The sequence below is a fragment of the Anabrus simplex genome, chromosome 3 (genome assembly GCF_040414725.1).
Source record: "Anabrus simplex isolate iqAnaSimp1 chromosome 3, ASM4041472v1, whole genome shotgun sequence".
NCBI lineage: Eukaryota > Metazoa > Arthropoda > Insecta > Orthoptera > Tettigoniidae > Anabrus > Anabrus simplex.
Genome location: NC_090267.1, coordinates 11,140,310 through 11,156,350, shown reverse-complemented (window position 1 = coordinate 11,156,350; position 16,041 = coordinate 11,140,310). Strand labels below are relative to the sequence as shown.

General features: G+C 36.9%; 1 protein-coding gene across 2 annotated transcripts in view; it reads left to right on the top strand.

Annotated features, from left to right (window-relative positions):
* The window catches only part of LOC136866608 (zinc finger protein 271), a 98,886-nt gene extending 83,844 nt beyond the window's left edge, over positions 1 to 15,042 (top strand). For both annotated transcript variants that reach the window (XM_068226933.1, XM_068226934.1), the window contains exon 5: positions 12,534 to 15,042. In XM_068226933.1, the coding sequence (XP_068083034.1) occupies positions 12,534 to 13,086 (553 nt within the window). In that variant the 3' untranslated portion in view covers positions 13,087 to 15,042. The remainder of the gene's footprint in view (positions 1 to 12,533) is intronic.
* The last annotated feature ends 999 nt before the right edge of the window (positions 15,043 to 16,041 follow it).

Sequence of the window (16,041 nt, the reverse complement as noted above, 5' to 3'; positions counted from 1 at the left end):
AGCTCGGAACATACCACTTAAATGTCAAAAACATACCAGATGTAAGGCTTTTCAGGCGTTTGCTCTATTACCAGTGTTTCATCTTAGGTCTGACGCTAGACTCATCGGAGTGGGATGTGTCAAACCCTACCCACTAACGCTGGGGTGTGTGCGGGTGAACTTATCAGAAGCCTATATAAGAGGCACAGTCTGATAACTGCACACGGGAGATAAATCTCCACAATGGAATTTTTGCCCGCCTAGCAATTCCGAATGGAAAATTCTGAATTCCCATGGAGGGAATTAGATATTTTTCACCAATAGAGCATGTCAAAAAAGCCTTACATCTGGTATGTTTTTGACATGCTCTATTGGTGAAAAATATCTAATTCCCTCCATAGGAATTTAGAATTTTCCATTTACATACCATGTAGTCGAGCAGCTCTTCTCCTTTCTCCCAATTGTTCCCAGCCCAAACTTTGCAACATTTTTGTAACGCTACTCGTTTGTCGGAAACCACCCAGAACAAATCGAGCTCCTTTTCTTCAGATTTTTTCCAGTTCTTAAATCAGGTAATCCTTTTGAGGGTCCCATGCACTGGAAATATACTCTAGTTAGAGTCTTACCAGAGACTTATATGCCCTCACCTTTATATCTTTACTACAACCCCTGAACACCCTCATATCCATGTGCAGATATCTGTACCCTTTATTTACAATCCCATTTATATGATTACACCAATGAAGATATTTCCTTATAATAACACCTAGATACTTACAATGATCCCCAAAAGGAACTTTCACCCCATCAACACTATAATTAAAACTGAGAGGACTTTTCCTATTTGTGAAATACACAATCTGACTTTTAACCCCATTTATCAACATACATCTCAGAACATTATCGAGGTTACGTTGCAGTTGCTCACAATCTTGTAACTTATTTATTACTCTATAGAGAATAACATCATCCACAAAAACCTTACCTCTGATACCACTCCTTTACTCATATAATTTATATATAAGAAAACATAAAAGTCCGATAATACTGCCTTGAGGAATTTCCCACTTAATTATTACAGGGTCAGATAAAGCTTCACCTACTCTAATTCTCTAAAATCTATTTTCTATAAATATAGCAACCCATTCAGGCACTCTTTTGTCTAGTCCAATTGCACTAATTTTTGCCAGTAGTCTCCCATGAACCACCCTATCAAATGCTTTAGACAGGTAATCGTGATACAGTCCATTTGACCTCCTGGATCCAAGATATCTGCTATATCTTGCTGGAATCCTAGAAGTTGAGCTTCAGTGGAATAATCTTTCCCAAAACCAAACTGCCTACTATCGAACCAGTTATTAATTTCACAAACATGTCTAATATAATCAGAAAGAATGCCTTCCCAAAGCTTACATATAATGCATGTCAAACTTACTGGCCTGTAATTTTCAGCTTTATGTCTATCACCCTTTCCTTTATACACAGGGGCTACTATAGCAACTCTCCATCCATCTGGTATAGCTCCTCTGACCACACAATAATCAAATAAGTACTTCAGATATGGTATTATATCCCAACCCATTGTCTTTAGTATATCCCCAGAAATCTTATCAATTCCAGTTGCTATTCTAGTTTTCGACTTTTGTATCTTATTGTAAATGTCATTGTTATCATATGTAAATTTTAACACTTCCTTAGCATTAGTCTCCTTCTATATCTGGATATTATCCTTGTAACCAACAATCTTTACATACTGCTGACTGAATACTTCTGCCTTTTGAAGATACTTGCATACGCACTCCCCTTGTTCATTAATTATTTCTGGAATCTCCTTCTTGGAACCTGTTTCTGCCTTAAAATACCTATACATACCCTTCCATTTTTCACTAAAATTTGTATGACTGCCAATTATGCTTGCCATCATGTCATCCTTAGCTGCCTTCTTTGCTAGATTCAATTTTCTAGTAAGTTCCTTCAATTTCTCCGTACTTCCACAGCCATTTCTAACTGCATTTGTTTACAATGTGCACTTCCTTCTTGGTCTCGTTATTTCTCTGTTATAGTAGGTAGGGAAGGGTTATTTTGCCCGAAGGCAGGTCCGAACCTCCGCAGAGGTGTTCCTGAGCCGAATTTTACGTGTGGTAGGGTGGCCAGTTCCTTACCGCTCCTCCATTCCCTTACCCCCAACCAACAGCGCGTGGCAACCCTGACCACGCCCAATGTTGCTTAACTTCGGAGATCTCACGGGATCCGGTGTTTCAACACGGCTACGGCCGTTGGCTCTCTGTTATAGTAACTGGGCTTTTATCATTCCTTACCAACCTTAAAGGTACAAACCTGTTTTCACATTCCTCAACAATTGCTTTAAACCAATCTCAGGGTATGTTTACATTTTTATTTACCGTTTTCAACCGATCATAGTTACATGCCATATGGAAATTATAATGGCTCAATATTTAGGTTAAAAGTCACTGTTTGTGGTGGTTAAATTAAAATCCAACGTTGTTTGTCTGTTTATGTTGTTAATCTTATGTGAAAAGATAAGACAACAACCTTTTTAAGGCACTTAGGAGCAAGGGAAAGTACTTGTCAGGAACGTAGCTGTAGTTATATTAGCAGGAAGACATGGTTGTAACTTCTTATACTAAAAGTCGAAAGGAAAATATGTGAATTAGAGTAGAGCTTGTGGTGTTATATCCCTTCAACAATTGTGATGTTAATTTCTTCAACTTGCTTCATTTTTAACAGGTTTGGAAGTAATAGGGGAAGAAAACCTCTCAGAATTATGTTTGTTTCATTATTAATGGCAAGATTACAACTTTTATTATAATTAGGGTCCACTTTATTCAATACATAACAATTGTTCCATAGATGTAATTACAACATATATTTCAATCAGTACTAGTTTTGACGCTCCTCTGCGTCATCATCAGCTGATATAATTTTGTAGTAAAATTGACAGTCATATAAGTTTATCAATGTCAAATTGATCACAATTTAAAACCATATTAACAACATGAAACTGTCTTAAAAATAGACTGTCTCTAAGTTCATATTTTCTACAAGTCCATGACTTACGAGTCTTATGCCATAAACTGATAAAAACATATGCAAACCGGTTTTCTCACTTATGATATAAAGTGGATTTAAAAGAACAAATTTAAAGTAGAAAAGTCTTGAAGCATTATGTGCTTAATTTATTGCACTTCTTAAAACGTAACGTAGTATCTTAGTAGAAATATTTGAATAAAAACTACAGTGTCCCTTTAATGGAGCAATCCTAATTAGGTGGAAACGAGCATTGAATCTTTTGAGATGTTATCAAGTACAACGTTCCTAGTTCAATGCAGACCTATAATAATAAACGATCACTTCACCGAAGAGGCAAGATATAAAATTGTGTCTTAAAACGTAATTGTTTTACGTGACTCACCTCAAATGTCGCTGTCCATGCGAAGCGCAGTGAAGCACAGCAATCAGTGTTGTGATAAAAATCAAGTGTGCATGGATTGTTGGAACTGAAGAAGGGAAGTAGTGGAAAGCGGGAGGAGAAACTGAAGAACGGCAATATGTTGGAGCTCTGGAGGGCGTGGTCGTAAGGAGCAAGTATGTATATTGGGTATTCAGCCCGAAGGGTGGTTTGATCCTCTACAGCTCCACCAACAGCTGTCATACATAGCCTAGGTGTCACTGAAGAGGCATACCAGGGAAGTGAGGAGTGAGGTAGTTTCCCGTTGCTTTCCTCAAGGAGCAAGTAGCAAAGCTATTACGCATAATATGAAACTCCAAACTATTGACCGGGACATATACTGTACGTTTTTTAAAAATGCAATAAGGAAATCAAATAGAATATTAGATTTTTCAGAAATCTCATTTAAATTAAGGTTTGGATTAAAATACTGTTCCAGGTGTGTATAGCAACACTCCGTAACATCCAGCAAACTTCTTTTTCCGAAGTTCTTCAAGACCTCAATGTCCTGTTCCATAGATGTGAGTTTATGCTTTAGACCGTGCATATGCTGGCCTACCGTGGAAAACCTGTTATGTTTTATGGTATTAGTATGTTCTGTATATCTAATTTTAAAGTTTCATCCTGTTTGACCTAGACATGTGGACCGACAGTTCTTACATTTAAATCTATACAAACCCGATTTGGAATTTGGGTTCAGTCTATTGACTGAAGATGAATTATGGAATACGACTGTATTATTATTATTATTATCGGTACGAAACGAAACCCTGATATTATGCTTCTTGAAAATATTAGTAAACTTATATATATATATCCTTATTATAACTAAATATTGCGAACGCCTTTTGATTAGGTTTGTCTTTGACCAAAGTGGTTTGTAAACGGTACCTAAACTTGTTGATGATATGTTCAATAAAGCATTCACTAAAACCATTAGCCTTAGCCATTGAACAGATTATGTTCAGTTCTTTATTCAACTTAGCCTTTGTCATGGGGATCCTAAAAGCCCGTTCTACTAAACTATGGTATGTAGAGTTTTTTGTTTCTGTGGGTGCTCTGAGTCTTGTCTAATAGTAACTGCCATTTGTGTAGGCTTTCTAAAAATACTGTAAGCAAAAGAGGAATCTGATCTGTTGAATTTTAAGTCCAGAAAATTAATTGATTTATTACTTTATGATTTCAAAGTAAAGTTTTTCTGTGGGTCAGTGTTATTAAGCTTTAGCTGTTGCCTCCCTAACACGTTCATCTAAAGTTACTAATGTGTCATCCACATATCTAGACCAAAACAGAATGTTGTCAAATTCCCTGTCATTCTCCATCATGTAGGTTTCCAAAGAATCCAAATAGATCTCCGCCAGAAGTCCCGAGGCCGGAGACCCAATGGCCGACCCATCCTGTTTATGAATGACCTTGTCAAAGACGAAGTAGTTATTACTTATGAGTAACTTAACAATTTTTTTGAAATCTTGTATCTCAAGTTCACTTACCTGACTGTAGAAACTTAGATTCTTGAAAATAATAGGAAGCAGCTTATTGATTCTATTGCTCGGAAACATGTTGACGATGTCAAATGCAATTTAAAATTGTTTAATTTATTAACCAATTCTATGGAGTTCTTTATGGACTTGTTTGCAGTAAATGTATAGTGTTGTTTAAGAAATTTATGACCGAGCTCGATAGCTGCAGTCGCTTAAGTGCAGTCAGTATCCAGTAATCAGGGGATAGTGGGTTCGTGCCCCACTGTTGGCAGCCTTGAAGATGGTTTTCTGTGGTTTCCCATTTTCACACCACGCAAATTCCAGCGCTGTACCTTAATTAAGGCCACATCCGCTCCCTTCCACTTCCTAGGCCCTTCCTATCCCATCGTCGCCATAAGACATATCTATTTCGGTGTGACGTAAAGCAAATAGCAAAAAAGAAATTTATGAATAACTTAGCGCTAGTTTGTATAGAGGACTGGGTCTGTAATTTATTATGGGGATTCCGGCCTTGTGGATCTTGGGGAGAGCCCTCGCTGTTGGAAAGCCCGGGTTCATATTTACTAGTTTTTGCTTCTCCTGGCCGGTAAAGATGAAGGATGCATTCTTTTCTGTTTGTTTTAATCGGCGTTGAAGAGTTTGCGTTGGATCTTTCTTGTTTAATAAAAAGTTTTCATTATTGAAATAATGTTTAGTCTTTTGAATGTAATCATCCTTATGCATGATTACCGTTACATGACCCTTATCTGCTTTAGTTATAATGAGTTCCTAATTTTCAACCTTCTCTTTAAGTTCTAGAATACACTTTTTATCAATATTGATGTCCATGGAACTGCAAGCGGAAATCTCTTTTTTGTTAGTAACTAAACTATTGTGCAACTTTCTTTTTTGATCTAATCTAACTTCCTCCTGTACCTCATGTGGTAATTTATCAATCGCACCTTCTGATTTCACAACAAGTTTTGTGGTCTTTTTAGCCAGGTTGAAATTAGGCCAGTTATGTTTTAGGCCTTTAGAAAGAATTTGCATTTCTTTCTCATTCAAGTCGGTCTTGGAAAGGTTGATTACTGGTGTATGAAAACTCCCGATTAGATCTTTATTAGAAAAATGTTTGGTTCTTAAGATGGGTTTACTTGATGTCGATTCTTTCTTTAGCATTTCTAGCTTTTATCTAATATTTTCTGTTTAGCAGGAAGCAAGTTATCTAATTTAATTTGAACCGAGTCTTGAAAAATGTTCCATTGCGCTTTAGTAAGCAAGGCAGTGGCCCTGAGGTGAGCCTCATATAATTGCTGAATCAAAAAGTTTTTCTTATAAAGAAATTTTAACTCATTTTTATACAAAATCTTTTACATTTTTGTTGCACGTTACGCTGGTGGGAAAACACCTGATTCATTTTAAATACCCTTTTTAAAAATTTGGGCTCGGATTAAATTTGATACATTGTTTGATAAACGTTATATCTTAGCCTATCTTTCCTACCTTAATTCTTAAGCCCCAAAACTGATGGCCTGTCATCTTTGCCTGGTGAGCTTCTTCAGTTAAATTAATAGACTTCATTGTTTGTCCGTATTGAACCAAGATTGCAACATTTATTATAATTCGGGTCCACCTTATTGAATACATAAAAATTGTTGTGTAGATGTAATTATAACATATATTTCAATCAGTACTAGTATCGACGCCTCTCTGCATCATCATCAGCTGATAGAAGTTTGTAGTAAAATTGACAATCATATAAGTTTGTCAACGTCAAATTGATCACAATTAAAAACCATATTAACAACATGAAACTGTATTAAATATATACTGTCTCTAAGTTCATATTTTCTACAAGTCCAAGACTTGCGAGTCTTTTGCCATAAACTGATAAAAAACATATGCAAACCGGTTTGCTCACTTATGATATAAAGTGGGTGTAAAAGAACAAATTAAAAATAGAATAGTCTTGAAGCATTATGTGCTCAATTTATCGCACTTAAAACTTAACGTAGTATCATAGTAGAAATAAATCAATAAAAACTACAGTGTCCCTTTAATGGGGCAATCTCATGGACAGCGACCTTTTGAGGTGAGTCACATAAAAACAGTTACGTTGTAAGACGCAATTTTATATCTTGTCTCTTCGGTGAAATGATAGTTTATTACATGCTTATTATTACAGGTACACATTGAACTAGGAACGGTGTACTTGATAACCTCTCAAAGGACTTACTTCTCGTTTCCACCTACTACCTATTGAAATTGTAGGAAGTAAATTAACAGAACTGTAGGTCTATTTATTACAATGTAATTGTATTTTAGGATTTTCTACAGTAAGTGTATTGTACCATTACGTTACATTAGCGGCCGTAAATGCCAGGGAAACAGTGGACAAATATGGCGCACAATAGCTTCAGGTGCAAATACACCGAGTAGAGATCAAATAAATCGATATCGGCCGGCCGCAAGGAAAAAGAATCTCAAGAATTAAATAATGATGGACTGAAAAAATTTGAAAGAGAACGATTCTTGACTACCTTGAGAAGAAAGAGTTACAAGTTGAAGGGAAGCAGCACGACTTACAGAAAAGTTTAAAAAGGATCAACGCAACGTTAAATACGAAAGTGTTAATATACAAACAGCGGAGAATACCATATCTGCAAGAACATAAGGCAGAAAAGGAGTAGATTTGAAGGAAATACTAGTTACTGTAATACCTAAACTCAGAAACGAAAGGAAACTTCAGCCGAGTTATACGTTGCCGAAATTAGTACCATAGCGGCATAATTTATTGTTTCCAGGAGGGAGACAATATCTGTTTAAGCGAAAGAAAGAGCAAGAAATAGGCCAAATTAGAGAAATCTATAAATTTAAAGAAAAGAATATTCTCGTCCAATACGAGTTTCCGAAATCAAATATTACGTATTGAGTAGCCTACTATTCACCAGTACACTATGAATTCTACTATGTGTTTGTTCTTTTATGATTGCATGATAACTGGTGACAAGATGGACTCAGCTTAAACAGATGGAAATGTTCGCTCAAGACTATATAGCTCAAGCCAAGACCCCAGCCGGAGCCGCAGATGACGTAATCTTCGGATCGCAGTGGTTGCCTACTCCAAGATGCCGTAGTCCAGCAGAGATCCAGCAGCAAAATCCCGTTACGAGATAAGTATTATGAGTTGCATCGTAATGAATTTCAAATCAATTGATGAAAAATATTTATAGGTGTACATGAGTGCTAGATGTAAGAGATGAAGTGCCAATGAAAGGATATTAGAATACAAATTCCGATTATTAGCCGATGAAATGTGCCAATTTATGCTATATAACTACAGTGCTAATGTGATAATTTTAAGGTTATTGGGAACTAGATCTGATTGAGTATTTGTGCATGTTTTGTGCCAATCAATACTTGTAGACCGTGGAGCATTTAACCAGTTGTGATAGTAGAAAATATAGGCGAGATATAAGACGTAACCTAGAACTTCAGGTCAATATGTGTACCAATCATGGCCAGTACAATAATAGCATTGTAAGGAAGTGTTTGAAATATTACGAAGTTGCAGTGTATTAGAGAATAATCAGGTTAATAAGTATTGCTACCGTAACACAGAGGTTATTTTAGTGGAATTGAATGAAGATATTGTTAAATATGGAGGTATATTTATATATATGAAGGAAATGGAATGTTAATATGGCAAGTTGTAATTAGAGTGAAGAGATATATTTCTGTTCGTTGTTCAAGAATGGGATAGATGGTTGAATTGCGAATTCCTGTGTTACATATTATATTTATATTTGGGTTAGCACTGCAAGTGAAGGATTTAGGCCATGTTGAGTTCAATGTATGTCTCGAGCGAAGCAGAATGTGTCTCGTAGTAACTTTCAGCGGAAGATATTGAGAGGTTACGTATTTGTTACACATTACGTAATATATATATTTTTAGGAATAGAATGGAGTCTCGCACATTTACGTATTTGAAGGTCAGCACGTTAACGCTTATATGAAGTACGGTTTACTTTAACAAAACCATGGCACAGCGAAGTGGTATTTGAGAATATGTAAATATATTGGCACATGACTAGGACTGCATAGCACCGATCTTCGCAGGTTAGACTGACGTACTATCAAATCTGTGGCACTTTGTACTAAAATTATTTGGCTTATTTTGTACATATGGTGATGCATTGATTTAATTTATTCATTTTGGGTTATGATAGGAATATAATATCGGCATGGGTGTTTTGAACCCATATATAAACATGGAAATGCTTATCTCGTAACGTGGTGAGTCACAAACAAGAATCCAAACATGTATCCAAGTAAATTTGGTCAAACAGACCGAAAAGCAAAATGATACTTAAATGATGCCCCAAAGAAAATCCCAAACAACATTAAATGAAAGATATTCCATTCCTCCTTGGTTTAATAAAGTTGTAGTCCCTATTTTTCCCCTTGTATCAATTTAAACATGGAAGATATGGTATATTTTGATACTTAACAGAAATGTAAGCAGATATGTTGAAGACTTAAAGATCTTTCAAATATGTTTATCTCGGAAACCAAGCATGTTGAGAATTATATTTGTAATTTCACGATTTTTCATTTCTTTATTGCCAATGAATGCATATTATTCAATTTTATTATACATTAGCATGCTAATAAATTAGATATAGATTTGATTTCGTATTTCTATTCCTTAAGTAACTTGTAGTATATAGTAGTATGATAATATACGGATCTATTGAGTTAGTTTACGCTAAATATTAGGTGATGATCAGATAATTTCTTTGACATAAGGATACAGTATGACTGTTTCAACGGACGGATACTCTTCAACGGAATCCGCGATTTATTTAAAGCATATGGGAACAACGAAGCGAATTTTACCCTGAGAAGCGATTATGCACCATGTTGTTGGAGCTCATGTTTATAAATTATATTCCAGTTTAGAGTCTAGATATGATTTTCGACCCGATGCTTAAAATTTTGTGGCCGGAGCAATATTTAAACATGTGTATATTCAGTTAATGCTCCAACGCGGCGTAATAGTGGGAGTCACCGCGGGGACATTAATATATTAACAGGTGCAGTATAGTTTGAAATCATGTTTAATCTATTTAAAAGACTTTAGAATTTTCTGTAGCAAGTATAATTTGAAATCATATTTAATCTATAACGACTTAGACAGACTTTAGGATTGCAAAGAAGTGATTTGAAGGATTTAATATTTAATTTGAACTTTCAGATTTTAGCCAGTTGACAGAATAATATAAAGTTAATGTCTATGTACAAAATTGTTTATTTTGAATTTTTTAAAATTTGAATCCATGAGTGAAAATGTAGTTGGACTTGAGGGTTTATTTAACTGAAGTTATTGAGAACAATCATTCATTCTGGAGATTTTACAAACATCAAGTAGATATATGCAATGGTGATTATATTTTGTTCAATCTTAACAGCATTTAGAATTCTGCAATTTGATTTCAATCTGAGCATGTTAATGGAAGATTTATTCCAAGACAATCTTTGGTATTTGAATGAAGGGAAGCAGGGTAATTTTCTACAAATCATTAACCATTTTTTCAGGATAATTTTAATACATCTATAATTCGCCCTGCGAAGCTTCCTTCTCTGTATCTGCTCCAGAAATACCGTACACTACCTGTGAGATCCTTCCCAAGCTCTTGTGCCCCATAACTTTTCCTGATACAATATGTTCAGTGAAATCTAAAGTCAACCATTTCAATTCTAATCAAGAAGTAACTCCCACAATCCCCCTAAATATATCCAAAACGATTTTAGTGTGCCAGCATAAACAACGTGACACGTTGGCAAGCACATCAATCACTCGAATGCTTCTGAATCTCTTACAATCTTCTGACTGAACAGAGACCGATGTATTCCCGGACAATAGTGATGGCGGCCCTTCAGTCATAAAGCCAGTGCACTTATAGGAGCAATTAGTTTATGTTCTTTGCTAGATGTTGAACATTAAAACTTTCATCATAGTGGGCCAGTTGTGTTTGCTCTTCTTCCAAAGATCCCTGAGTGTTCTTGCTGGGGGTAGACCATGAGTAGTGCTCTAATGGTGGAGAATGCACCTTTTTGTATGTTCTCCACAGAAGCATGCGGCGTCGTCTGATGCAAATACTGGTGTCGTACGTTCGAAATCTACATACTTGCTGTTACGTCATGTACAAATAATGGTGATCTGTTAACCATGCACCGTTCACTAGTCAGGCGGATAGAATAATATATATTGCATATACCCGTATATTGTATTTAGTGGAATACAAGGTAACTAATGCCAGGACAAGTGAAGATGTATTCTGAACAGTGATGTTTCATTATTATATGCAGTATGTTCACCTCTTCTGCGTTCAAGAGGTACTTGGTTTGAATCCCACTGTCGGCAGCCCTGAAGGCAGTTTTCCGCTTTCACACCTGTAAAAAGTCCGGGCCGTACCTTATTTAAGCCTACAGCCGCTTTCTATCAAAACCTAGCTATTTCGTATCCCATGGCTGCCATATAACCTATCTGTGTCAGTTCGACGTAAAGCAAACTGTAAATGAACCTCTTAATGAAGGCATCTCGTGATGCGCATTTGAATTAACCATTAACTGCAAAATGGTTTGCCACTGTCCTGTCTGTTGGAGATTCAACAATATCGTTGATCGTTTTATCAAGTTCTATACATTAGAGGGCCAGGCTGATGCCACACAGAAGTTATATTTGTGGATCACTGTCGTGATTCTCGAGTAACATCCGTCTTGAATCAGAGAAAGTAATCTACTGAATTTGAGATACTGGGTTAGAGGTGCAATGGTCACCCTTGCCTTCTTAAGGACGTTTGTTATCAATTAGAAGACACATTACTACATTTTTCATGAAGTCACCTGCCATAATGGTGCTGAAATATTCTATTAGCATATTCAGAAACATGCTAAGGGCTTTTATATACTTGGTTTCACCCAGATTGTTAAAACATTAGATTGCTGATTAACTGCTGATGTTTAGGTAGCAAGTAACTCCATCGCTTTGTGAACATGGTGACCTACAAATGCTGGAAGATTCGTAGTCCTGAAATTCCATTTTATTTCCTACAGTCTTAATTGATGCATTTCAAAGGTAATCTTATCTTCCAAATGCAAAGAGAAGTATAAATGTCAGAAACATGTTTTCTTCTAAATTTTAGTTATTCAAAATCCATTATTTGAGACTTCAGTGATTTGAAAATTTACACAATGTTGTGGAGTTATCCTTACAACCTATCACCACATTTTATGCTAAGGGAATATGATGCTAATGAATGATCTGGGATAAACAACATTTGATACTGAATGTCCATTCTTGCTAGAGATCCCCAAACTTGACCTATTTATTACAAAAATGTTCAAACAAAAGATTGCTGGATGGTTTCACCTAGGGAGTACATCTGGAAGATGAGGTTATCTGAAAAAATTATAACTTCTGAAGTTCAAACAGCAGTAATTGATAGGAGGGGTAAAGTATTCTATGACCTTGCACTGAAATGTGTTAGTACCATTATATTGATCTTCAATGTATTGCTGTGATTGTGTTCTTATCTAAAATTAGATTTTATGTATTTCAGTGTCGAGGATGTTACATTATCCACCATACACACTGGAGAAATGATATACCAATGTACGGTTTGCTGTATGGAGTTCTCTCAAGAGTTTGATCTCAAAAAGCACAAGTTAACCCACTCTGGACATAAGCCATTTCAATGTACACTCTGTCCTTCTGCATTTTCCCGGAAACCTGATCTGAACAGACACAGTAAAATTCACTCTGGAGATAAACCGTTCTCCTGTATTGTATGTTATAGTAGATTTCGTGACAGGTCTAATTTGAATCAACATATGAGATGTCACCTTGATTTGAGACCATACTTTTGTGCACTTTGCAACGCTTCGTTTCGTCGGAACTCTGATCTGAAAAGACATATGTTAGTTCACTCTGATGAAAGACCATACTGTTGTAATATATGTAATAGAACATTTCGTGAAAAGTCAAAATTGGGACAGCATATGATAATTCACTCTAAACTGAGGCCATACCATTGTTCGTTCTGCAGTTCTACATTTTATCGGAAACCCGACTTGGTAAGGCACAGTCAAGTTCACTCTGGAGAGAATTCATAATTATGTAATATATGTCCTAACGCATTTTGCGAAGGATCCAATTTGGATAAGCACATGTGAATCATTCTGCTCAGGATGCGAGTTCTGCAACCTCTAAACTTCTACGTTTTCCCGGATGACCTATCTGTATGTATGTCACAGTCCATTTCGAGAAATGTCTGTTTTGGTACAGGCAATCCCAATACACTCTGGACTCAGGCCGTATCGGTGTAATGTATGCAAAAAGACATACCCAGCGAAGATATTTGCAAAACCACATACTGAGTCAAACTGAGAAATAGCTTTATAACTGTGATTTATGCAATATTTTCCTTTAATCGGCAGTCTTCTGCGAAAGCATGTGGTGACTCGCGGTGCTGAGAAACCATAGTATTGTGATAGTAGGAGTCTTACATTCTTAATTTTACAAGGCTGATCGACTGTTGAGAATGTCACGTGACATAATTTCTGGCTTCTGATCGGCTGGGCTGTGGGTGGAGTTCTTCCGCCTTGTTATACTGTGGCATGCTCACCCACTGCATCCGCCATGTCAAGATACGTCCACGGGAAATAGGGCCAGCCAGTCAAATCCAACCACGCGCTTAACATTATGGAAGCCCCACCCTCTCCCTACTCCCGTCACGAGGTTGAGGACAGCCACTTGACGTTTGCTCAGCGCCCCCCCTCCGTTGGAGTATCTCTCTGTTGGAGCCGAGGACTCTATTCTGTGTGCCTGTCGTCGTACCTGCAAGTGTCTTTAAGCAGCTGTTGGAAAAGGACGTGGCCTGTCGTGCAGTGTGGATGACATCACTTGGTGCCGACATGGGGCTCTGATTGCAGTTCTGACGGACTGAGTGGACAGCGGATACTATCCCGAGCTGCAAGACTGATGTGTAGGCTGAAGACTGTGACAGCGCTAACTAGTGTGACTGAGCAGCTGAGTGAGAGTGGTGTAAGTGATCGAAGAGTCTGTGTCTGTGTGTCATTGTAGATAAAACATGAGAAGCTAAGAGGGAGGGAAAGTGCGAACCGTATAAGTGTGTGTCCTGTGTACTTGTGTAGATTATGAGCTCGACAATCGTGTGGGTGTATAAATGTGTAGTTTTGGAGCTTAGCTAATATTTTAGAAATAGGGCGCTACGAGGTTCTGTCTTATTTACCCAGTCAACACGTAACAATATATTATCTAGGAACTGTAGCTGGATTAGAAGAGAAGGGGGCTGGGCAAGAGTAACTTGTATGGCTGTTGGGAAATGTGGTTACCTGATAACAGGCAAAACTGTGTAGTTACCTCTAGTTTATGACATGGTTTTGTTTATAAAAATGACGAATACTTGTGCTTATGGGGAAGGTGATTTGTTTGACATGAAGTGGCATGCTGTTGCTCTGTGGATGAGTCTTTGGTTAAAGTATATCTTTTCTATTGCAAGTGCTAAATAATAGTAATAATAATTTCTTTACTATATGTTTGACGTCGCATCAAAGTCTTATAGTAAAGATTTTATAGGAACAGGAAGCAAGTGACTATGGTTCAGACAACCTCAGCTTGTGCTTAGTGTCAAAAATTGGGAAGTTATCTTCAAGATAGTCAATATTTTGGTTTGGAATCAACATGTTTCCCTATTCCAAGTTCACCGGTACTTGCTCGTCCGAAGTTCAGATGTTAATTACACGCAGGCCTTTGGGCTGAGCAGCGGCCGCTTGGTACGCCAAGGCCCTTCAGGGCTGTAGTGCCATGGGGTTACTTTGGTTAGTGTAATTACACACATGCAGCTTCTAGACAGGGAGACGAAGTATGGTTAGTTAAGGGACAGTGGACTGGAAGTTCTTTAGCTTACATCTTATAACTAAAATGTCTAGTAAAACATGATGCGATGGGCAAGGTGAAATAAAAAGTAAAGGTGCATCACGCATGTTTATTATAAGAAGCTTTTCTTGTAATTTATTGCACTTTACTTAGTAAGCACATTCCTAGAAATAAACCTGCATGGATCATTACCACTTGAATGTGGTTGTATTTCATTTGTAATTAAAAATAAAACATAAACACTATACACAATATGTACAGAAACATGTTAGGTGATGTTATCCTTCTCTTGTAATTGATGGTTTTCCCATGGTAAGATGGAAATGTTATCATCAAGTATACAATTTTCATCATCAGAAAAGAGGTGAACTTTTCTTCACCTTCAGTGTACACATGATGTAGGGTGGAATGTACAGAGTACTGTTGATATATACGAATGGTACTGTAATGGAGGCTGTCTTCATGATCATCCATAGTGAGGGCGTAATTATTTCATATTATTAATTTTCTCTTTCATGTAAACTGCTTGTGATTACACATAGGCATGTAGTTTGGACTGACAGACTTAAATTCTCCCTATCAAACCTCTGAGTACATTAGGCTTAATCTCTCGATATACATCATCAGTGTGGATGAGGTAAAGTAAACTATCATGGCTTTTATAGTCTTACCCTTCACGCAGATAGATGGATTCGTATACTCTTCGAAAAAAATTAGTGTTTCCTGCATTATATTTCTGGGAATGGAGTGAAACAGATTTTTTTCCTGAAAAATGAAACCTTTATTTAACTAAAATGTAGAAATCCTGTTCATTTATTACACAGATTGGTATTAAAGACCAGACCTATATCAAAAGTCCTTCAGTTAATTCACATAGAGCACAAAAGGAAACATTCCAATATCTGGGAGGCCTTCAATGTACCTGTATTACTGCCTCACATCTTCAAGTCATGCTCCTGATGGTCTTCAAACAGTTGCTTGTGGAATTTTGTGCCACTCCTCAATAAGGAATGCAAGTTGTTCAAGTGTCTGAGGTACTAGATGACGGACCCGAAGGTGTCTGTCCAGTGTATCCTGTAAATGCTACTGGGTATGAGGTGAGGACTCAGAACAGGCCAGTCTAATGTTTGAATCATGAAGTTCTGTAGAGTTATCATGGGGACTGCTGC